Source organism: Thalia democratica, chromosome 7 (assembly GCF_965202585.1).
Source record: "Thalia democratica chromosome 7, ktThaDemo2.hap1.1, whole genome shotgun sequence".
Taxonomy (NCBI): domain Eukaryota; kingdom Metazoa; phylum Chordata; class Thaliacea; order Salpida; family Salpidae; genus Thalia; species Thalia democratica.
In genome coordinates this window covers 22,465,820-22,490,131 of record NC_139171.1, presented here as the reverse complement: position 1 = coordinate 22,490,131, position 24,312 = coordinate 22,465,820, and the positions used below count along the sequence as shown (strand labels likewise).

Below are 24,312 nucleotides of genomic sequence, written 5' to 3'. Positions count from 1 at the left end.
TATGTGTAAGGTTTTGATTAGATTTGAACAGGTCTGCCACAAAACCTGGAGTCCCTAAAAAACTTTGAATTTGATAAATTTCGAAAAATAAACAGGAATTTGTGAACAAAAATCAGTAAAAAACCTGGAAAAACTTTGAAATTTTAACAAACTTTTACATTTTTTGTAGTAAAATTTCGGTTTTACACAAATGATCAATTTTATAGATAATTTTGTTTTGTCATCATCAAAAATTATGTTTTTTTAAACCACATTTAAATTACCTTTTCAGTATCTTTTTAATGAAGTTTTAATGTGTAACAAAATTTTTTGTTTTCAACTTAGTATTATACTAAAAATAGACCAAAAAATGTGTACTTTTAAAAACTTGGAATAAATATTGAAAACCTGGAGAAAATATTTCAAAAAACCAGTTAAAACCTAATTTAAAATATTTTACTAAAGTATGATGTTCTTTATAATATAGTTATATTGTGTTTTTGCTTTTTGATATAAGATATAACCACTAACTGACATACCTAGTTTTTATAGAGTAGCATTTTAGCCTTCATGTATTTATAAACGGTGTTACTTTGGCTCGAAAAGACTTTTTTACATTTTTTTAAAAATGTCCAAACTTTAGATCTAATAATTTTCCTGATCTTTAAAGCTAACTTAGAACTGTTCTAGAGAACGTTCCCTTGCCTTAAATTTTAAAAAATCCACTGGATTGGGGTTTGAATTTAGTAGTGGGTGTGGGGCCCTTTTAAAAGTTTATTGTTTGTTTTTACTGATTTTAGCTTTTCTCAAAAAATAAAATAAGATGTTTTTTTTTAATTTTTTATTAAGCTAAGTTTGTAATGCTGGAAATACTTTTTTTTCATTAACTTTTTTTTTAAAGATATCCCAAATAAATTTTTCAAAAATATTAATATTTATTCTGGCTTTAACGCAAAGTTTATAATGTTTTTCAAATAAGTTTTAATTTTAGATTTATTTAACTAAGTTTTATATTAAGGAAATATTAATTTTTTTAAATTTTTATTATTACATGACCTATGCAAGTTTCACTTAAATTTACATAATTTGATTGATTTCTGGCTCAAGTGTTTTAATTTAAAATAAAGTGCTAAAAATATAAATCAAAAATATAAGTTAGCTTAAAAGATAAAAAAAGTAGTTGAATCTTAAAGTTTGGAAATTTAAAAGAATTTTCCAAAAAAGCTATTCGAGCCAAAGTAACTCTCGTTCGATTTTAATTATGGTTAGTAGTTGGTTATAATTATACTACAACCATACAAGTAAGTAATCTACAGTTCCTATAGGTTTGTAATAGCGTTCTAAAGGTAAAAAATTACCAGTCCTTCAGGTTACAGTTAAAAAACACAAAGAGAGTAAACTAATTATTTTTTATTTTTGAGGATAAACGATTACTCAGTTTCACCGCAGAGCGGATTTTAAAATTGTAAATCTGTAGTAAAATAATAATGGTAAAAATGACAAATAATTAAAAATTGGTTTGAGTTTTGTATAAAAACTTAACTCAAAACTATTTTTAATTATTTGTCATTTTAACATTTTTATTTTACTACAGATTTACAATTTGAAAATCTGCTCTGCGGTGAAACTGAGTAATTGTTTATTCTCAAAAATAATAAATTATTAATTATCAATCTCATAATAGTTGGTAGATTACTGTGTCCTATTTATTTGTTTCAAACTCTATAGTTAAAGAGAGTATATTGTCCAAATTAAGTTTAGTAGTATTTTACCTTTCGTTTTTGAGGCAGTATTTGTCACATTTGTAAGTTAAATTCTTTTTTTTTTAAAGTTTTAATTACATAATGAATTTTTTTAACAATAAATTTCGAAAAAATTTACAATTTAAGCTTAAATTTAATTTGAAAAAAAAAACAATTCTCACATTTATTATGTCCCTTTTTTGAAAGTCCTAATTATTCACCATGGATAGTGACTCAATTAGATTTTTATTAATCTCAAAAAGTTTTTGATGTAGTTCGAGTCAAAATAAACACAAAGTGTGTTGACCCAGCTTAATTTCCAATAAGTCTCAAAGAATTCAAAAAGTCAAAATATTCACAAAAGTATTGACAAAATACGAGTCGAAAAAGTCATAATTATTATTTAAAAACTATGAGTCCAAGTAAGTCACAAAAGTATTAATGATGTAAAAGTGCATTTAAGTCATAAAAAGTGGTAATCCATTTTATTAAGTCATATTAAGTTTTATGTAAGGTTCTTAAATCTTAATATTATTATAGAATAAGACAATATTTATTAACTGCTAAGACGTCAAAGCAAGTAACATGGTGAAAAAAATTAGGGATTTTTATCATAGGAGATGACATAAGCATGTTAGTTGAATGATATTCTTAACTAAATAAGTTATTTATATTATGATGTTGATGTTATTTTTTTACGTTGTTATCGAAAATATTTGCAAATTGTATAGTCGAAAAAAGTGTTTAGATAACTATGTGTACTAATAGTTTATAAAATTCAGAACTATAAAATTAGTTTTTGATATGATTTTCTTTTCATATTACTGTTTTTATACATGTTTTCTATTTAATTTATTTTAATACCAATATATTTTTTATATTTTAATTTAACTTTTTTTATATATATCTGCTGCTACTTAATATAGTTAGGGGAAAATGAATTGGTTAACACTGAAACTTAGTTTTCCTCACCATTCTGCTAGCAAAAGGAGAGAAAAAAGTAAGTCGAAACTGACATTGATCAAAGAGAGATATAAAGGGTAAAGTGAACGTTATATTTCAAAATAGTAAAGATATGAAGTGTAATGGAATACCAGTTTACTTGCTGTTTCCTTTAGTTAAATACTTAAATATATTAAATCAGTCAACTGGAAAGAAATTCTTCCTTATGTAATGTTATATTGAGGCTAGAATTTATAAAAAAAAGCTACGAAAACCGGGTAGCTGTCAAATTTTCACGAGTGTACACAATTACACGAAGGGACAAACTTGCATAAGTGCACAAAATTGCACGAAGATACTTTTACACGGAGATATTTTAGCACAGGTTAAATGTTGTTATTTTTTTTTATTAATTTGCAATATCACTGTTACCCATAACCCTTACCCTCCATCGATAGCTTTTTTTTTTAATTGTTTTATTATTTTTTAAATTTTTATTATTTTTTTTTACTATCACTATTAACCATTACTCTTGCTCTGTAATTTTTTTTTTATGTATTTTTGTTAATAATATTGTTTATTAGTTGTTTTTCTAATTTTACTCTCTTTATTTTTTGTTTTTATCTATTTTATACATATTTTTTTCCCTCGTGCAAACATGTAACCTGTGCAAACTTGCCTCCGTGTAATTTTGTGCACTCGTGCAATTTTTTTCTCGTGTAATTTGTCCCCTCGCACAATTTAGTAACCTTTTGCAATATAGACCCGTACCTATGAAAACCAGCCACGTAAAGATTATATTGAGATTTGAGTCAACACTTAAAAGTTGTAGTTGCAGAATTAAACTTAATTACTGTTTATATTGTTTATTGTAAAGTTATGTTTTGAAAAATGTTATTTTCTAAAAAGTGTTTTATGGTCTAAAGTAGTTGATTTTTATTCCAGATTTTACATTTTTTAAATTCTACTACATTAGATTTATTTCTGATGTAAAGTTTTTAATTTCATTTAAAGTGTTTTCCTAAAGTATCATATTCTTTGTGATTTTGTTAAAATGTGTATTTATTCTTCAATATAAATTATAACCACTAATTGTATCGCTTAGTTTATATAGAGTAGCATATTTTATACATCTTAAGTACTATTTAGTTTTAATAATATTTAGGTTTTATTAACAGGGTTGCCACACACTCAGGGAACTTTAGGAACTTTAATAATTTTTAAACTGAGAGAAAATCAGGGCAGTTTTGAATTTTTCTACAAACTTCAGGGACGGTTTAAGCTTTTTTTTTTTTTTAAATCTCAGGGAATTGTTTTCTATGTTAAGAATGAGATTAAGTTAATCCAGTTTCAATATTTTGTCCAAAAAAATAGTTTTAATCATTTTTAAGTGCTTATTTAGAATTTTTTTAGCCTTGCGGGTAGTTCTTTAAAATTCTTAAAACTAACGTTGAAATTTTTTATCATTATTGAATAAGATTTTTAAAATCTTAACGATTTGAGAAAAACTGTGGGAACCTCAGGGTATTTAAAGGTACTCAAGGAAGTTTTTAGTCACTCAAGGAAGCTTAGCTAAGACTCTTTTTAATAAAAAGCAATGCATTGTAAAAAATATTTTAAAGTCTGCAGGTTTTCAAAATCGAACAAAAACAAAACTACAATATGAGAGAGTTTGGGTTAAATTTCAAAAATTCGAATTCGGGAAGTTCAAATTAAAAAGAAATTATTAACCGTGTTTGAAAACAAAATGGGTTGCATAATTACCCAATATCTACAGACAACTTTTTTATTTTGCAAAGTGTTAAATATTTTTTGAGAGATAACTTAAATAGGTAATTAAATATTGTTATTTTAATTCCATAACAATTTTCTTTTGTTTAAGTAGCTTTATTAATTTATAGTTTACTATCATGATTTTATTGATTAGATTACAAACCCCTTTTTTTATTATTGAAATGGGTATTATTTTTTGAAATGTAGTATTTTCAACACATTTTTAGGAATTTATTGTTTGAAATTTAATTGTTATGTTAGAGAGGTTGGCCCATTATTAAAGTATGATTCAGAAATGGATGTTATAATATTTAAATTTACATCATGTTTTGTGTCACACAAAAATTAATAAAGACGAAATCAGTATAAACTTTATAATCTCTCAGTAAAGTAATAAACTTCCAGATAACAGAAATAGTTTGACAGTATTTTGATTTTCAAAGAAGATGAAATTAAAGTAGAGTTAACAAAAAATATCTGTTTATGATTAAGGTCAAAAGAACTCTCTGAGTTGACTGTTGCATAGTCAAAACTTAGTGCTTAGAAAAAAAAAAAAAAGATTCTTAATACGAATAATTTAATTTTTAGAAGTCTTATCAAGAAAATAAAAGTATGATATCAGAAAAAAATGACAAACAAGACAAAAAGCTTGGAGCATTAAATACAATACGTAAAACTCAAAAATTGGATTTTTTTTGTTTACATAAATAAATTCTAATTTTTTTTATAAAATATGTAAAAGTTTTAAATTTAATTTAAAATTTGCTCCAAGATTTTATACATGTTTAGGTCAGGGTTTCCTAAAATGGGCCATGGGGCTCTCTTAAGTGTTTTTCAGAAATTTAGGAGGCCATAAGCTGCAAAGTTGCCAAAGAAGTCGTGACTAGTAAAAAATCCATAGTTGGGCCAAAATAACTATTAAAACTTATTTCTTTACGATAGTAAAATTTAAAATTTTTTCATACAACTTCTTTGTTTTGATATTTTATAATATTTACAAAATTGTGAAAAATTTTTGCTCTATTTCATATAAACACATTTAGCTGAATACTTAAAAAAATTAAATTAAAGGTATTTTTTGAAAACACTAACAACATTATTTTTTTATTGATGGTTTTTTAATATATTATTATTGTTTATCATTTATTTGTTTTAATTCGTCAAAAACTTGTAATAAAAAAGTTATATTAAATTAACTGGTTTTTTACAGCTAAAAATTTAAAGCAACAAACGCTAGAAATAACATTGAATAAGACATTTACTCATTACAATTATATAAAATATTTTTGTTAAAAAAACGATAATTGCATTTATTAAAAATAAACAGACTTTTGTTAAAAATTTTAACATTTTTATTGTGTAAAAAATAAAAAAAAATAATAAGTTGTGTTTATACTTGTTCTTGTATATTTTTTTCAGTAAATCAAAAATAATTTAGCATTATTATCTGATAAAAGCAACAACTGTAGCAAATATTCTAAGAATTATGTGTAATTTAACCATTAATATAAACTTTAAGCTTAGCTAACGTATTTTTTAACTAAGTTGTATTTTTTGTATACTTATTAGAAAAACAGTTATTAAGAGTTTTTATGAGCAAAAAATGAAGAATTATAGGGAGTTTGTGTGTAGCACCATAAGTTGTCGTATACACAGTTAATTTATCATATATAGAAATTAAGTAAATTAAGTTTTATAAAACTGCATAATTTGATATAATAGTTTTTATCATTAAGTTATTTAATTATATTGTAGTGTGTTTTTATTAATAATTTTATAATTTATTATTTGTTTTAACTTTTTTTTAGTATCACAGTTACCCCTAACCTTAACCCTCGGTCTTTGACACTTAATTCTTGTTTTTTTTAATAAATCTTTTTTTTTAATTGTTTATTTTCTTGCTTTTCTTTTAATAACAGTTTTTCTTAGCTATTTCATTTTTTTTATTTTTGCTACCACTGTTACTTATAACGCTTACCGTCGGTCGGTGAATTATTTTTTCTCCACTTTTTTTTTAGTTAATTTATCTTTTACTATATTTTTTTTGTTTTTTTATACTAATGCAAAATTGACCTTTTGTGAAAAAATGACCTGTTCCAAGCTTACTCAATTTTTGTTCAAAGTTAAATGAACTACTTTATGATTTCACACTTGAGGGATAAAACAGTGTTTTTTCACACTAATAAAAGCTTTCTCAATTTTGATTTAGAGTTTTGCACACAGTATAAAAATCATGATAATTTATTTGTGTAAACTCTCAAATCAAATTAAGTTTATAGTTAAGGCGTTTAATCTCAGCCTTTTGGATAACTGCGCTTACTTATTCATCATATGTTTAGCTTTTTTTATTTGCTCGTAAAACCTATTTTGGTTTAATTAACATTTTGGCTTTTCTCCTACAAGAATATAACTAAACAAATATACTTTTAGGTAACTATTTTAATTTAATATAGTAATGTTTTACTCAGTTCACTTTATTTCAGTGAAATTTTATCTGCATAGCTCAGGCCTAACCAGGATTTTTTTCTAAAGACTATAAGAAGGTTATTTTGAAAATTTATAACATGTATTCTAAGGATAAATTTATGGAGATTTTAGTAGGGAGGTCTAGTTTACAAAGACCATGTAATTGTTAAAGTATGTTTTGTTTGGGTAATATGGTTTTCAGTCTCCATTTATAGAAGTTTTTGATTATTTATTTAATTGTGTCATACATGACTTGTGACAAGGGTTAATAGAATTTATATACTCTATTTTACCTTATTTTTTTAATTTATCATGTTATTGTGTCTTTTTTTGAGAGACTGTTAGTTGTAATAAAACATCTCAGTTATGATAAGGTTGTTTTTTAAAAAACTTTTTATACAGAGGTCAATTATTTATACAGAGAAACGATGATTTACATTTCTTTTTCTTATTAACATATTTAAAGTACGATTTAAATTACCTAAGATGTTGTAATTGACAAATACGAAGTTCTGTTTGAATTAATAAGTTGTTTATTCAAAATTTTCATTGTGATAGAGTAGCTTTTATTTCAATAAATTGTTTATTGTTACTCAAAAAATCATTTTTTGAAACCAGATGTAATGGCTAGCGTTAAAAATAATTAAGAACGTCTGGAAGTTTGCATGAGTCTATTTAAATAAAGTTCTAAAATAAAACATTTTTAGTAAGAGCAGCGTGACGCTGACATATTAAAATGCACCAACTTATTTTTTAATAAACAAAAAAATGTGCACAAATAATTTTGAGAAGCCATATTAGAGGGAGGCTTGGGCCTTTTAAATTTCTTCGAAAGGGACCATTAAAAAAAGAGCTTGGTAAAAAGTGGTTTAAATTTTAGATTCTAGGTTTTTTTTTAAGTTATATTTTTTTAATACTGAAGCTAGCTTTTAGTGTGTTTAAAGAAACTTAGGAGATAAAAATATTCAAGCTAAATAAAAATTTATGTAAGGTTTGTTTTTTCCTATAGTAAAGATTGTATATCAAGTATAAAAACTATAACAAAATCACTGAAAAACAGTTTATATGATTTATTCAATGGCAAAAAAAAATTCATAATAAAAAAAGAAATATTATTCCAAACGAATGTAAACAAACGAAATTGTTTTTTTCTTTTATAACAAAATTTTATTTGAAAATTGGTAAATTTATTAGCTCATTATAAAGAACTTAAACAATTTAAATTAGTCATAGAGGGATTTCATATTAAACATTAACTCTAATTAAGAAATAGTCCTAAAAATAAACTAGACAAACTTACAAATTGTTTGTATCAAGGAAAACTTTTATTCGATCCTATCAAATATACACTTAACTATTTTTAAAAACTTTACTTTAATAACTAGTTTAACTGGAACCTTCTGACCAGTTAGCCAAATTTCGAATTCTTAATTTTTTAAATGCGACCGAAACAAAAACAAAGCGATCACCAAAAAAAGTTTTACATCAAAATAGGCAAATGATATCATAGTTTAAGTCAAAAACGTCATAACCAAACTGAAAAATCAATTGCGTCTACAAATGACGTCACACAATTATTTCTTGACTTATAGGGTTTTAGTATAAATCCTAAAATTAAAACAAAGTTAAAACGTCTAGCGAAAATTTACAAAAGCGACGTCACAAACAAATGACGTCAGATCATGCATGACGTCACTATCATTTCCCGTAGACGTCAGCGATCTTGTTGAACTTTGGCCCCCACTCGTTCAAGTAGTTGTAATCCTCGTCACCTGACTTGACGCTCTCGTCCAATGAGGAGAGAGAACCGACCCTCGATCCGTCCCCCTCGTATTCGTACACCTTTGATAAATTTTTTTAATATTGAATTTTTGACAGTTTTACCATAAGAAAGTTGTATTTGATATTTTTACTAACACCTAGGATTTTTAATATTTGTTTACTTTTTGAAATACTTATTATAAGTTAACATAAGACAAGTTCTAATATTTATTAGTTTTTTAACATAGAGTTTAAAATTACTAACTAATTAAGATGTAAATACATAACGATAAACAAATTAACTTTTTTAAACTAAACGTTGAAAATAACTTTGTTTAAAGTTCAATATGTGTTTTGGTCAACCTAGAATAATGTTAAAAGTTTATATAAGTAATGTTAAAAATTACTCAACATTAAATCATAAGCACATCTTTTAATCTAAAATTGAACTTATTATATTATCTTTTTTAGTATAATATTTTAAGTTTAAATCTAAACTCTTTGGATTTGGTATAATCAAATTTATGAAATTCATTTTTAAAGAAAACCATAGTAACTTTACTTTCGATGTTTTACAAAGAGAAAATTTAGAATTGAAAGCTGGCCTAATGAAATCATATATGTTAGTGAAATATTATCCTCTTAATTTCAAACGAAAAATCAAACTCTTTCAACTTGATATAAACTTTCAAATTAAACTGAAATGAAATAAAATATTGCCTCATTACATAAAAATTACTACTTAAAAATGCAAATAAAAAGAATTCGAAATTAATGAAAACTATAACAGAGAAACTTACACACATGAGAAAATCAAAGAAAAATAAGTTTTGCTTTACGCATATTGAAAAGTACATAGGTAATATTTAAAGAACACTTACCTGTATTGCGTCATAAGGGAGATTGTTTGGGTCATTATCTGTGTTTTGTTTGCACTCATCTATCATTTCTACGTCTACGTCTGATGCTTGCCTGAATAAAAGATCACTAATTAACATTTATTACAGTAAAAGTGTAATAAAGTATACATTTTATTCTTTTTAGGAAAGACAAACATTAAGATTTGTACCCTAGATAAAGTATCACGATATTTACATACAAACTCTATGTTTTTTGTTTAATAAAACCATTTTACATGCCATAAACAAAAACAAAAGTAAATTTTTTGTACTTGTATACTTTCAATTAGAAAATATATGAATACAAACTCTCGTCGAATCATGTTTATTTGTACTTGTAATCTTAACAAGTTTATAAATTTCAAACACTACAACAAACACCAACACGTCCTGCTCGTTTTCTTCCTCGTTACTCTTTACCTTCAGCTCCATGTTATCCCACTTCATGTTGTCTTCCTCTCCTCCTCCTTCGATCTTCTCACCTGGAACGTCGCTTCCCATCTCTCCTGACTCGATGTCCTGTGAGATTATTATATAAAAACAAAGTTTAACTTTGTTTTTTTAATTTTGTTGTTTTTTTATTATAAGAAATTACAAATACAACTCATTTTTCTAGGACACGATGGTCCCTTGTCACCTGATTCGGCTCCTGAGCGAAATAAAGTACTATATAATAACAAATTACATCATATCCAATACAAATAGATTATATGGTGAGCATCTGATAAATTAATCTAGTTCTTGAGCATTATGCTAGAGAGCCGTAATGTTTGTAATTTAATCTTTACTTTAGAGTATTTAATATTATTACTGTAGTAGTAGTATTTAGTGTTACAAAGTATTATTATTGTATCCTGTGCGGGATACAATAACTATATCTGATAAAATAATTTAGTTTTTGAGCATTATATTAGAGAGCCAAAATTTTGGTAATTTAGCGTTTTTGAATATCTCTCTAAGGTATCCTGATTCGATGTCCTTCTAGAGAGGAGATACAGTGTGAATATACATGGTATGCATCTTTTATACCAGTGATAAAAGATTGATTTTTAAGCATTATATGATTAAAATCTTAAACAGGTAGTATATTATTGTTGTGTAACGTAGTTTATTTTTATAAATTTAATTTCGTTTTTATACTTAACCTGGTTAAAATAAACAATACAAAAATATTGTTGGATGAAAATCTATAAGCTTTAAGCGCTTAGATATTTCTTTTCGGAAATCACTTTTTTTATCAAGTTTATTAAGTACAAACATACTAAATTAATTTTTGAGACTTGTATCGTTATTTGAAGAAATTGTTCGTTTTAAACCTATTTTTTATGTACTTTTCCTTTTATGAATAATGTTAATTAATTTATTCAAAAGCTTACGAGTTAACATTATACTAAATACGATTTCGCCCACCTTGGGAAACTTTGTAAAAATATAACCTTCTTATTTTTACAAACTACATCAAATAAACTAACATGAATAAGATTATTCTTCAACTTTCTGTCACGTTTGGTTTTTCTGTAGAAGAATGCAGATAGTACAACTGCAAAAATAAATTAAAATTAGTTTTGTATGTTTTTAATGATTTAAACTTTCTATAAGTTGTCTTTTAAAATTAAGTAGTTGTAATATTGTTTAACTGGTAACAATATTTAGGCAAAACACCTGTAAAACGTAAACAGAGCTTTATTATACAAACATAACTTTTATCTAAAAACAATAAACAAAACAAATTGGTATGCTAAGCTTTTACTATGTACTGTATTTGGTATTGTAAATAAGTAATCTTAAACAACATTTCAATAAATGTTACAAACAAAATGCAGAACATTTAGTAAGTTCTTATAAATATAATAAAAACACACCTTTTTTGAATAATCTGTTGTTAAACGTTACTTAAAACATAAACTATATTAACTCAATCTTTTTAAAAAAGTTCCAATTAGCTATTAAAATGTAAACATTGTTAATAAAAGTTTTAAATAAATTTCGAATAATGTTAGTAAAACAAGTAAGATATTTTTTAAATTGATTTTCACACTAGTCAATTAACTAGCTTAAGATTTATATTTACAATAAATAAAGACATCTTTAAAAATGAACTTTTATCGAAATTATATTTTAAGAGCATTTTATTGTTTTGTATTGAGTCAAAACATAATACTTGTGTTTAGTTTTTAGTATACAAGTTTTTGTGTTTTATAAACAAGTGTAAAACATAATGCAGTTTTACTACTTTTACAGCCTACTCGCGTTCAAATCGCGTTTTAAAAAGTTTTAAAAAGTATTTTTATATACTTTGACAGTTTAATGACACTTAGATAAACTCTTAAATGTGTAAAAATTTACTCGCTAGTACAAACCTTTTAAAGTTTGTAAAAAATTAGACAAAAACGTTTATAATATTTACTTAATTCTGGAATTTTTATGCTTGTTTGTTAGTAGTTCGTAGAAAACAATTGAACAGTAAAGTTTGAGTTCATTAAGTTTAAAAAAATACCGTTAAAAATATTTAAACAGTGATATATAAATATTTTGTTTACATGCAACTTGATATGTAAATTTAAATTATAAGTAGATATTTATCACTATTAAATGTTAATTATTTTGTAATTAAACTCACCCCCTATAAGAGCTAATAAGACGCAGGCTACAATAACAACAATGTTCACCGTATTTCCGCCGCCTTTTTGAGGTTCTGTTGTCTGACAATTACCATTTTCTCCGCACTCGCAAACATTTACTGTGTAAAAAAACATGATTTATAAAGGCTCGTAACAAAATGTTTATTTTTAATCCCCGAACTTATTGTAAAAATATTTAACTACAATGAAATAGTGCATTTTTTTAAATTGTAAAACTTTTTTGTACAATTGCGTATACTTTAAGGTATTATTTCAGTGGTAAAATTCAAATGTTGTTTCTGCCGTTTGCTTAAAAGCGATATTTGAACTTTAAAATAAATATGTTACGACATAAATCACTAAAAGTTTTTACTTAATTTCCAGCCATGTTTGAAATTGTATATAAAGTAGTATTCACCAAGCTTAAAATTACCAAAACTAATTCTAACGACATTCTTTCCTTACCATGTATCACTTACTAATAAAAATATTTATAAACAAAATAATTTACCTTCCACGGTATACGTTCCTTGTAACTTATTGCTTCCATTGTCTGATATTATGTAGCTCAACGTGTACTTATCAGTAACTGACTTGTCAAAATCTCCTCTAAGTGTTCTGATGTATCCTTGACCTGTCAGAAGAAGTTTGTGTATTTTTAAAGTTAGGTACATTTTCAGCTCATGGCTTTACAATTGTAGCAGTAGCCAGCTTTTGTTGATATACACGTTTTATGTTGAGATTGTATATTAAAATGTTCTACTTTATGTATTTTATGTTTCAGTCTAAATGTTTTATAGTTATTTAGATTCTATCTGTTTAAAGTTAGCAATAAACCGATAACATTACTTTATTTTGATAAACTTTGAACGAATTTAAATAACATGCTACAAAAATAGGTTTGACATAAAATGGTTTAGAGCTAAATAAGATTAAAACAACTGCAAATATATTTTTAGCTGCATTTCTTTTATATAAACTTGTTAGAAATTAATTTAAAGATAAAAACACAGCAACTAGCTACCATCTTTATTAAACAGTTCGAAGTTTCCATTATAAGTTTGATCAGTTGGGTCTTGTGAAAAAGTGAGAACATTTCCGTTCACATCCAAACTATCAGCGTCTGAAGCTTTTAAGGCTCCTTTCAATACCTAAAAAATCAAATTTTAGGAAAATCAATATAATTAATTACATAAATGTACTAACTTTTTTTTCGTGCTATAAATTGTGATAAAAGGTTTGTTTAAAACTTGCTTAAAGTCATAAGTAAAAAAACAATATTTAGTTAGGCTCTATAGTTATCAAGTTAAACGTCAAAAGTTTCTTATAAGACAAGAATAAAAAGTAATCTTACCACCAACAACAAAACAAAATGCTATTTGTTAATTAGTAATTTAGCAAATTGTTACTGCAAAAATTATTTGCTTTTTGTTGCTGTAGAATCTTGCGGCTTTGGGAATTAGTTTAAAGTATTTTAATGGCATTGTATTAAGACCAGCTAGTTTTTACCGCCAACTTTATGTTGTAATTGTTATTTGGATATATAATGTTTTGATTACATTACGATAATTTGGAATTGTTTCTTAATTAAGAATGTTTTTTTATTTTGTAGTATTAAAAATTAACTTTTTAGAAATTTAAGGTTGAAACTTTTTCTTTAAAGCAAACAGTTAAATCATTCAAGTATTAATTAAAAGTTATAATATGGATATAGCGGTTAAATTAAATACCTGAGAAGCAGTATGATTGTTCTGACAGAGAGTCAGAACTCTTGATTCGTTTAAAGGTACTGGAACATTGTCATTAACATCTAGTACTTGTACAAAAACTTTTTCTGTACTTTTGTTGTTTCCTTTTGATTTGTCTGTTGAAAATATTAAAACGTTTTTATAAATATTCAATTAATTACCAATCTTTCAAATGTTGTTATGTTGTAACTTCTTGGCAATGATAGATGAGGAATTTTTTTTGATCCGTTTTCAACAACTTTTTTATAGTAGTTTAGTTTCTAAGTTATTTAACTACTTATTTTAACAAGTTTCAAACTGTTTTTATTTCAAAATCATGAACTTTAAAACATGTTTACCAGTAGCCAACTCAGTCATAATATTTGATGGTTTTGTTTATTGTTTAATTAACCGTTCTAAAACAAAAAGCAAATAAGTGTTTATAACACAAACTTATTTTATAACACAAATCAAATGATAAACTTTCAGCATTTGTTTAGAAATTTAACGCTTTAAACTTTAAAATATATTAATAAAATTAATATAATCTAATTGCCTATTTAACAACGTTTATTAAATTTCAATAATATTGGTTTTAAATTAATTTAAATACATTATTATTAAAAGCTTGAACAAATAAAATTACATGTCAATTTGTTAAAGTTTATTACCAAAAGAAATACGCATCTGTTTAAAAATGAATGTTTAATAAAAGAATTTTTTGAAACAGTTTATAACTTTTTTTTAATTATAAATGTTAAGCAACGTTGCTTCAAATATTACAAAACACTCAGTCAGTAAATTTACAGACTAAACTCATTTTACTTACCTTTCATAGTAACTTCTAATTCATACTGTTGTTCATTTTCATAATCCAACTGATGTTTAAGAACCACATCACCGTTTTCATTTACTGAGAAGTGTTTGTTTGATCCTTCGAAACTGTTATTATAATGTTTAAACTTTCAAGTAAGTACTTTAAACGTAAATATATAATTGTGAAAACTAAAAAATTGATAAAACAAATAATATATTTTAAAAGAAATGCTGTTGTTGTATATCTGCATTTGGCTGATTTTAATTGTTTTTATTACAAAGTTTTAATATAAAACAGCTTTGACTGTTAAAAAATCTTAAAACCGTGTAGTGAACTGAATATATTCACACAAGTTATTTTTAACTAGATTGTAAAGTCGTTAAGTAAAACATGCTAACAAAGATAAGCTTATATCACCTCAAGCTTCAACCATGTGTAAAATATTTAACTCACCTAAACGCGAAAAATTTGGCAAAAAAATCAAAATTTGTTATTAAGATTATTATTATTAAGATGCGTCAACACTTGTCAGTTTTATAAAATACGCATTTAAAACCTCGTAAAAAGTTATATAAAAATTATAAAATAATTACAGTTATGTTAACCATTTGGTCAACTTTGATAAAATTTAACATTTTTAATTATGACGTAACAGTTCATGAAAAATAGTACTACATAGTTGGGAGATATTTTTTGTTATTTTCTTTCCTATTCATATAAGCTTATTGTCCATGTATATTAATAAACAATTTTAATTTAAATTAGTTACGATGGTTTTAGATTTTTTAATATGTAAACTTTGATTCACTTTTTCTATTTTTACTCTGGAATAGCACCTTTAGTATGTAGATACTTGGTTTTTACGAATTTGAAACTTTTGAGCAATATAAAGTCATAACTTAGTTTAAAACTACCCATAAACAAAATAAGTTGACTTTTTGTTTACAAATTAGTTTTAACTTTATATATAATTCATTTATATTAGAAAATATCAATAAAAACAAACTTAAAAGCATCTCCTTCTGGATCTTTTGCATTCAACTTGGCAACTTTTGTACCGACTTCTGCATCTTCAGAAACTGAAAAAAAAATGTTATTATATGTTTACTTTATTTATTTAACTTCGCAACTTTTGTAACGACTTCTGCATCTTCATAAACTGAACAAGTTAATACTTGTTTTTTTATCGATTGTTAAGTTTATATCTAAGTTTAAAATTAATAAAAATTGCTTTAAAATAATACTGTACTCAAAAAAAAACATTTGCATAGTCTAATACATAATAGTTTATAGCACTTTTGGGCCAATTGTAATACTAGCTACTTCGATTTATATTTCTATATAGAGTTTTTTCATACTAAACTTAATTGCATTTTAATTAAAAACGGAAGACTTTCACTTAATGACTCATATACGTTGATATAAATGTTATATGTCAAAAAAGTTTATATAATGTGTTGACACATACTGTCTAATACTAATTTATTTTCACTTAAAACTGCTTTGTAAGATTTTGTTTTAAGTTTAAAAATAAACTTTAAACATTTTTTTTAATAAACACTTAATTTTAAGTACATACAAACATCTTAATTATACGCTTTACATGGTTTTTATATAATGAGATTAAACTGTAGAACATTTGTGTTTTAGATCATATGGCATCAAAGGAAACCTTGATGTAAAGTTGTTTTTTAATTATGTAGGCTACTCTGTATTAAGTACACTGAACATTCAACAGGCTACTGAATTCAAACAATAGTTTAATAAAATTACATGCTTAAGTCATTTAAAAGTACCAACAAACACACTACAAGAGTAAATACGTTTTTTTTTGCAACACCTTCAGCATACTTATTTCTTAATGTTATAAGCGTTTATTAATTTCCTATCTATAGTAGGGTATGTTTTTGTTAAACCAAAATAAACATTAAACAAACAAAAACCTTTAATGTTTTTAGAATCTTCCAGCAACACTGGTGGCTCGTTGACATCAACAACTTTGACTTTGACATTAGCTTTATTGTTACTTGATGTTTTAGTTCCTTCTACCAGCTGATTTTTGTTTGAAACTTCAACCACCAAGTTGTACTCTTGTTGCTTTTCGTAGTCCAAATTCTGTTTAAAATTAAAAAAAGTATTGTTTTACTTATTTTAAGCTAATATTTTTGCTTTAATTTTGGAAAACTAAATGTCTTAAAATCAAAATAAAATTGATAAAAAAAAACTAAATTAATTTAAATTAATACTAGAAACTGTTTTTATCTATCCGAATAATTTGTATTTTTAAGCTTTTAATTTGTGTATGCATGGTTTAAACAAAATTTAATTTTATCAAGGTTTAAAGTTGATCAACATTTTTTTTTTCAGTATTTAACTTTACTTATATATGTTTTTAACAAAGTATAATAAATTATATAAAACGTTTTTAAAATAGCTTAAAAATATTTATAATACAGAAAACTTTGTTTGCTAAAAGTATAAAAGTTGTTCAATAACTTTTAAACTTTATTATAACAACAAATTAAAAAAAAACTGTACAAAACAGTTTTTTTTCAATATTATAAATCAAGATTTTGTAAAACAAAAGTACGAAACAAAAGAAATTCTTTTGTTTTAATTTGTTATGATATTTTTCTAAGTATGGGAACATTCTTTGTTTATTTAGAAATTTATACTAATGTGTCGTTTGACAGTTATTAATAAAAACAACAAATCAGTTTAACCTTTATCAGATTTTTTCGGTCGTTAAAACTTAATTTGTTAAGTTTCAAACTTTGTAAAATAAATGCTTCTGAAAACAAGGTAGTTTTTAACTTTGGAAAACAAACTTTTAACACAAAAATAAACACACTTTCATATTTTTAAATATGTAGATAAGGTGAAAATAGTTTTTTTTAATGAAATTTCTGACAAAATTTATATTAAATTTTATTTGACCATACTTAATTTGAAGTAAACACAAGCTTTTTTTAAAAATATTCAATATAGATGACATGTTTAACTAGTTGCAAAACGGCGTTTCTATAATTTGATGTCGAATTATAAAAAAAAAATCATACTGATATTATTAAATTTAGATATAACTTATACTTATGACAGCATACTTTTAAATAACCTACCTATCATAGATTAACACTGAGTTTTTTTAACAAGTTTTAAAACAAACTAACCTGTTTTACTCTCAAAACTCCCTTATTATCAACAAAGAACATGTTATTTCCATCGTTTGACAGCTTGTATACCATTTCTGCATTATTTCCTAAATCCTTGTCAACAGCAGTCAACTTCATTACTTCAGTATTAAAAGCTGTGAAAAAAATAAATAAAAAAATAAATATTTATTATTTGAAAGAAATACTTATACTTAATACTAATCAATAAATAAGCTTTTGCACTTTACATTTATAAGTTACTATAAAGAAGTTTTCTAACATTAAATGTGTTAAATAAAATTCAGCTAAGATGTGTTGAAACGAATCTTTATAAATTTCTAGTACTCAAAAACCTTATTTAGCTCTTATAAATAACTTTTTAACTTTACTATCAGCTTTTGTAACTACTTTATTAAGTGTACGTGTAAACATTTTTTTTCACGAGAATCATTTGACCTAAACAATGAATTAACTTTTTTACAAATGTACTGAAAAAAAGTAAAATATTTTAGTCTTTAAACGTAATTTGAAACAAGTATTTTTTAAGTATTTTCAACTAACATTTTAATTTAAAACCCAGTTGAAATCAAATACTTTATAAAGTAATTGGCACATAATAACAACTATTTTCTTTTAATAGCTTAGTACAGTAAAAAAATCAAACTAACAAATTAAATTATGTTGCAAAAAAATTATTTTATTACATTTCTAGACGAGCTTTTGGCAATGAAAATCAAAAATATTTTATTTATATTATTTTTATTCATCCACAATTATTTTTATTACACTGCGCACAAGTTTAAGTTTACATTGTTTCGTTAGAAACCAATATGTTCATATAATATTCATGTAATATCACATTTAAACTACTTCTGATGAAAATCGAAATCTAAATATTAACGAATTTTTACATAACAGCATAGTTTATACTCACCGGCATTCTCAGGAATTTCAACGGTTTTCTGATTCCAGTCGAAGTATGGAGCGTTATCATTTGCGTCTTGAACCACCACTGTGAACTCTGCTTCGTCGGATCTTTTTACTATGTCACCCGGGCCTCCCACTCCGTCAGTTACCTACAAATGTTTGTTTTAATAAAAATAATAACTATGTTTAATAAGATATTCTAAAGGGTCAAACAAAGTATTTGTTTTTTTTTTTAGTTAAGATAATCATAAATTAAGTTTGTAAACTGTTTAGTGGAAAAATGTAACATGTAATTATATGTTTTGCCAAAACTTTTACATGCGCTTAGTTTTTTAATATTTGTTAAACAACTATGAGGTAATTTTGAACTGCTACAAATTATGCAATTAATTTTTTTAAATTAGTACCACTTTTTAGTTTTTCAATCAGCATTTTTCTATTAAATTACTTACAGTCACAGCAATTTTGTACTGATCTTTGGTTTCCCTGTCCAACTTCGAGCTCAACGTGACTTCACCATTTTGATGGATGACGAACGGGCAATTAGTGACGTCATCAACGCATTTCAGTTTGTACTCCAATCTTGCGTTGTAACCGTAATCTTTGTCTGAAGCTTCGACGTGGAACACCTTATCGCCTGTTAAAATTTAGTAAGTTACTTTTTAAATATCTATTTCTAAAAAATAAATTAGTTTCTTTTTTTATTTCGTATTAACTGGCTTTAAATATGATTTTTAATTTACACAGCCAAAATATCTTATGTACACACGCTGTAAATTTATTTTAAAATTGGTATTTTATAGCTTTGGTAGATTCGCCTTTAAAATTATATGGTTTTAGCTTATATTTAATATGTTTAAACCACTTTTAAGTGATAACATAGTTTAAAATATACTAAAGTATATTAAAAATATAAAAATACATACAAAAAATTTCATTGAAGTATAAAGCTAAAAGTTACAAGAGTGGTACAATTAAAGTATATTATATTAAAATACTTGATATTAATTTTTTAATACGATATAAAACATTTATGAAAGTTTATTTTAAAAGAAAAGATAAATTATTGAAGTATAACTTTCTGTAAAACGTTGTTAAACTAAATGACTACTTAAAGACGATAACTCTTTAAAAAAAGTTCATATATAAGTTTTTTTTACCCCACCAAGTTAAATTTTAACTCGAATAAGTTTTCTAAGACTATAAAATAATTTACAGTTTTTTTAGCTTTTTAAACAGGGTTAGATAATAAACTTATTATAATGCATCCTTGTTTAACTTTTTTTCGTAAAATTTTATTTTAAAACAAACTATTTTTTGCTTAAAGTTATTTTAAACACAATCAAAAATTTAGTTCAAAATTCAATCAAGAAAATTACTTTCAAACGCAAATATTTTAGATGTGACCTTTAGAGAGAAAAGTATTAAGTCCCGCAGTGTAAGTACGACATAATTTAATTATAAAACAAAACTAGATTTTTTCAAACTTTGTTTTGCCTTAAAAAGGATAAGAGTTTTCAGTATATGTGAGTATTTTACGCGCCTTTGTTTGGAAAATTATTTTTAAAACAGTTATATATATACAAATTAAAATATTCCAGAAAAACAATAAACTTTTTTTCAACTAACTTAAAGTATTGAACATTTATTTTCAAGTTAATACTTCAAACTTTAAATAAAATATTTTATAAGTGTTATCGAAATTTATTATCTACCAAAAAATATCCTAAATATTTTTTTTTTATAAAATATAACAATAGTGTGAATAATTTTATAACAGATAAAGTTGTAAACAACTGTTGTAAAAATGGTTTTAAAAACGAAAAATACAAAGTTACATACGTTGTTATTGAGAAACTAAAATACGGCTATTTTTATAACAATGACCTGTAAATTTATAAAAACGTTTTGCTTTTTGAAAATGTTTTTTTCACAATGTTATAATTAGTATAAATAAAAGTTTTAAAACTACACGTAATTTTCGAGTTTTTAAGCACAATGCCTAAATCAACTATTTCACGAACAAAAAATAAATTTCGCGAAAAATTACTTTTTTTCAAAAAGCTGTTTCAATTGTCATATATCAAATTAATTTAAATTTTATAAGCAGACAACTAGTTTACGTAAACTAGTCTTTTCCGTATAAAAGTTTGCTCGTTTAGATGTATAAATTTTCTTGTTAACTTAATTGAACGATAAACTTTTCCTCTTTACTACTTATCAAGCAAATTATCTAAAACTTTAAGCTTAATTGAAAAAAAAAGTATTTTTTTTAATATTATTTTTCTCGGTAAATTAAATAAACAAAACTACAAAAGTTTGATAACCTTTTTAAAATTAAAACTTTAAGTCTTGGTTCTACTTAGTTCTATAAGCTGCTTCAACTACGTTTTACACGATTTAGGACGTAAATATATTTTTCTGGTAATCAAAAAAATATAAAACTTTATGAAAAACAGCAATTTGTTTTAAATATCATAAATATTATATAGGTTATTGATATTGAAATAAAGAAACAAATAGTCTTTTTTTTTTAATTACAATTATCAATATAAGGTAAATTTTATAAATTTTTCCTTTATTACTTGTAATTAATTACTGTAAATGTAATCAATATTCATACATAAAAATTGTACAAATTTTATAAACATTACTTTTTTCAACTTTGTTAACACACATATTTTCATTTACTGGTCATCAAATTTGATTAGCATTGCTTGACTTTTGTTTATAAAAGGTAATTTAAAAGGCTAAAGTTGTGAAATATGTAGTAGGTAGAATTATTAACTCTCAGTATTTAACCAAAACCATGAAAATTTTATTACAAATATGCTTGTTTGCATTAAAGTTTTTGCTTAAATTTATTTCATATGTGACATTTGACTTTTTGACCTTACCTTTTTTTATATGTAATTACAGTTTGAAGTAGATTTTCCGTCCACTAACTAAAGTTTTAATCAAACCTATTTAGCTTTTTAAAATTTTGAAATTTTTTAAACTATTTTAGTTTTTGTAGGATTTATTAAGCATATTTATATTTAAAAGCATACTAACTTTTATGGCACGCTTTTTTTAATGAACTTAATAATACTTTCAGACTTTTAAACTATTTTTGTGTTTGGTTTGCAAATCACCGAAAGTCAAACAATGCTTACAACTTTTTTTCTGATTTTATTAATTTTTGCTTGTGCTTGAACTTAACATTTTTTTACTTATCCCTGATACAACTTAAAACAAATAAACTTTTTTTTCTAAAATTTTGTTTAATACAAATGTTTTTTGCTCCAAGAATAACTACCTGGATTTTGAACAACTATTTCCTTTACTTTTATTAATATCCAAGATAAACTAGTTTTTATTTTGTTAGACGTATATAAGTCATACTGACCTTTGTTTTAAATATTTAGGTAAATAAATTGCAACAAACCAGTTTTAATTGCTTCTGAAACGAAGTATTTGGTCTGCTCCTTGTTGATGACCGGTGAGTTGTCGTTCACATCTTTCACCTCGATTGTTATTTGTTTCAACGGGAGCTCTTCTACTTCCTTACCGTTGTTCAGTGTTTTCACCTAGTTAAAAGAATTCTGGGTAATCAATGTTCAATGTTTTAGTATTTCAGATACATATTGAACAAAATGTATAAAGTACTTAAATACTGCTGTATCAACTTTTAAGAGTAAGCACTTTCTATTTCAATTTATCAAACACCGAAACAAAAAATATTTATTTTTAAATCAAAAAATTAAACAAGTACCTAACAGTAAACATAAGTGTTCAGCTGTGTAAATAGTAGTCAGATATAATAAAAAAATTTCAATTGATAATTAGTCTACTAAAAAAATACTTATTATATTTACAACAAACATACAGTTATTTGGTAGTATTGTTTGGTTTCTCTGTCCAAAGGTCCTTTCGCGAACAATTTGCTTTCTCGCATCTCAAACATGTCAGTTTCTCCCATCAGCTCGAAAGTCAATCCGGAGTATTTACCAGAATTCTTTATTTTTGACTTCAACTGTTTGAAAATATTTAATTAATATATTTAACTTTAGTTTTATAAAAAGATAAACTTGTTTTTAACAGCAGGCTATAAAAACTTTAACAGACTTGATTTTTAATTTGCACTAATATTATATGTATTTTCTATTTTGATAAATTTTAGAATTTTGAATTCAAAACAAGAAACTATTAAGTTTTTTTTTAACTAGAAAACCAACACCAAAGATTTTTACAGCATATAATTGATTATTATAACAAGTAAATCACTTACATCGGCAACCGGTCTGTTGGGCTGCATGTTTTCATAAACACTGAAAGAATTGAACTGCCACTGGCCCAATGCCAGGCTGAAGAAACTCAACAGCATCAAATGTTTTAACATAATTTACTTTTATATTGTTAAATTCTGAAAAATTGTTATTTGGTTGTTATATCAATTATGTTAACATAACTAACTATTTGTAGCTATAGATTAAATGTAAAAATTCAACTTGTCAAAAACGTTTAGTAAAATTTTAGCCCATTCAAATTTTAAGTTAATGTACAGTGTACACGTACAGTAAAAAGTATGAGTTATAGTTGAAACTAAATTTAAATTGATGGAAGCTGAAAGTTAAATGAAAAAAGAATACAAGATGAATTTATCATACATCAATCTTTATTTATAAAACATCTAAAGTTATGTTTGTTCGTAATATAACAAATTTATCAAATTTCAAAATGTATTTTGCAATCAATTTTTATGCCTAGTTGACCATAAACTTTGTTACAACTTTAAAACATTTTTGTAACTACAACTGCCTTGTAAAATTTTTATGACAAATATTTTCATAACATCTAAATACATCAAACTAACAGCAATATATATTTTTGACGGGTAAATTAAACAATTTTAAGAAGTGTTTAGACTTGAAGAATATATTTTTTATAACTTTAGCGCTTAAAAGTACATGCAAAGATTTAAAGTTTAGCTACTAAATATCTCTTCCATAAGTATAATTTAAGCTTTTATTTTAAGTACTATCAGCTTTACTAAAAAAGTTTCACATTCTGACATAGTTAACTATAAATATTATTTAAATAAATTTTTACTACTCTTATTATTGTAATATCAATATCCCAGCATAGACATACAACTCAAAAAAAGGTAAACAAACTTTACTACAAATAAAAGCAACAAGAAGCATTTAATTCTTTTTTTAAACCGTATTTCAATATCATATAAATTAATAAAATAAGAAGTTTACCTCCAATAAAATGACAAAGCTCGTGTAAACTGAACATCTTAAAATTTTTGAAGTATGAAATTTAAACCAAAATATGAAATTTAATCTTTGCTAGGTGGATATACAATACAACATAAATTCATTTATATATACAATACTTTTTCTTTTAAAACGCTGACTAGACTTGAAAATTTCTAGGTGATAAAACTTGTAACAAGATACTTGTAGCAATTTTATAAAACTGTAAATCTTTAAAAATGTAAAAAAAACACTTTTTAAGC

At 24.6% G+C, this 24,312-nt stretch overlaps 1 protein-coding gene across 1 annotated transcript; it reads right to left on the bottom strand.

Moving 5' to 3' along the window:
• Positions 1-8,600: 8,600 nt before the first annotated feature.
• Positions 8,601-23,187, bottom strand: LOC145841173 (cadherin-19-like). Its single transcript, XM_082948544.1, has 17 exons — positions 23,077-23,187; positions 22,675-22,821; positions 22,234-22,375; positions 19,259-19,443; positions 18,814-18,955; positions 17,898-18,034; positions 16,671-16,842; positions 15,734-15,806; positions 14,740-14,852; positions 13,914-14,047; positions 13,208-13,334; positions 12,695-12,817; positions 12,183-12,302; positions 11,035-11,102; positions 9,942-10,081; positions 9,545-9,635; positions 8,601-8,744 (listed from the first exon to the last, which is right to left on the bottom strand). Exons 1-17 carry the CDS (start codon positions 23,185-23,187, stop codon positions 8,601-8,603), a joined length of 2,169 nt encoding a protein of 722 aa, XP_082804670.1.
• Between the last annotated feature and the right edge of the window lie 1,125 nt (positions 23,188-24,312).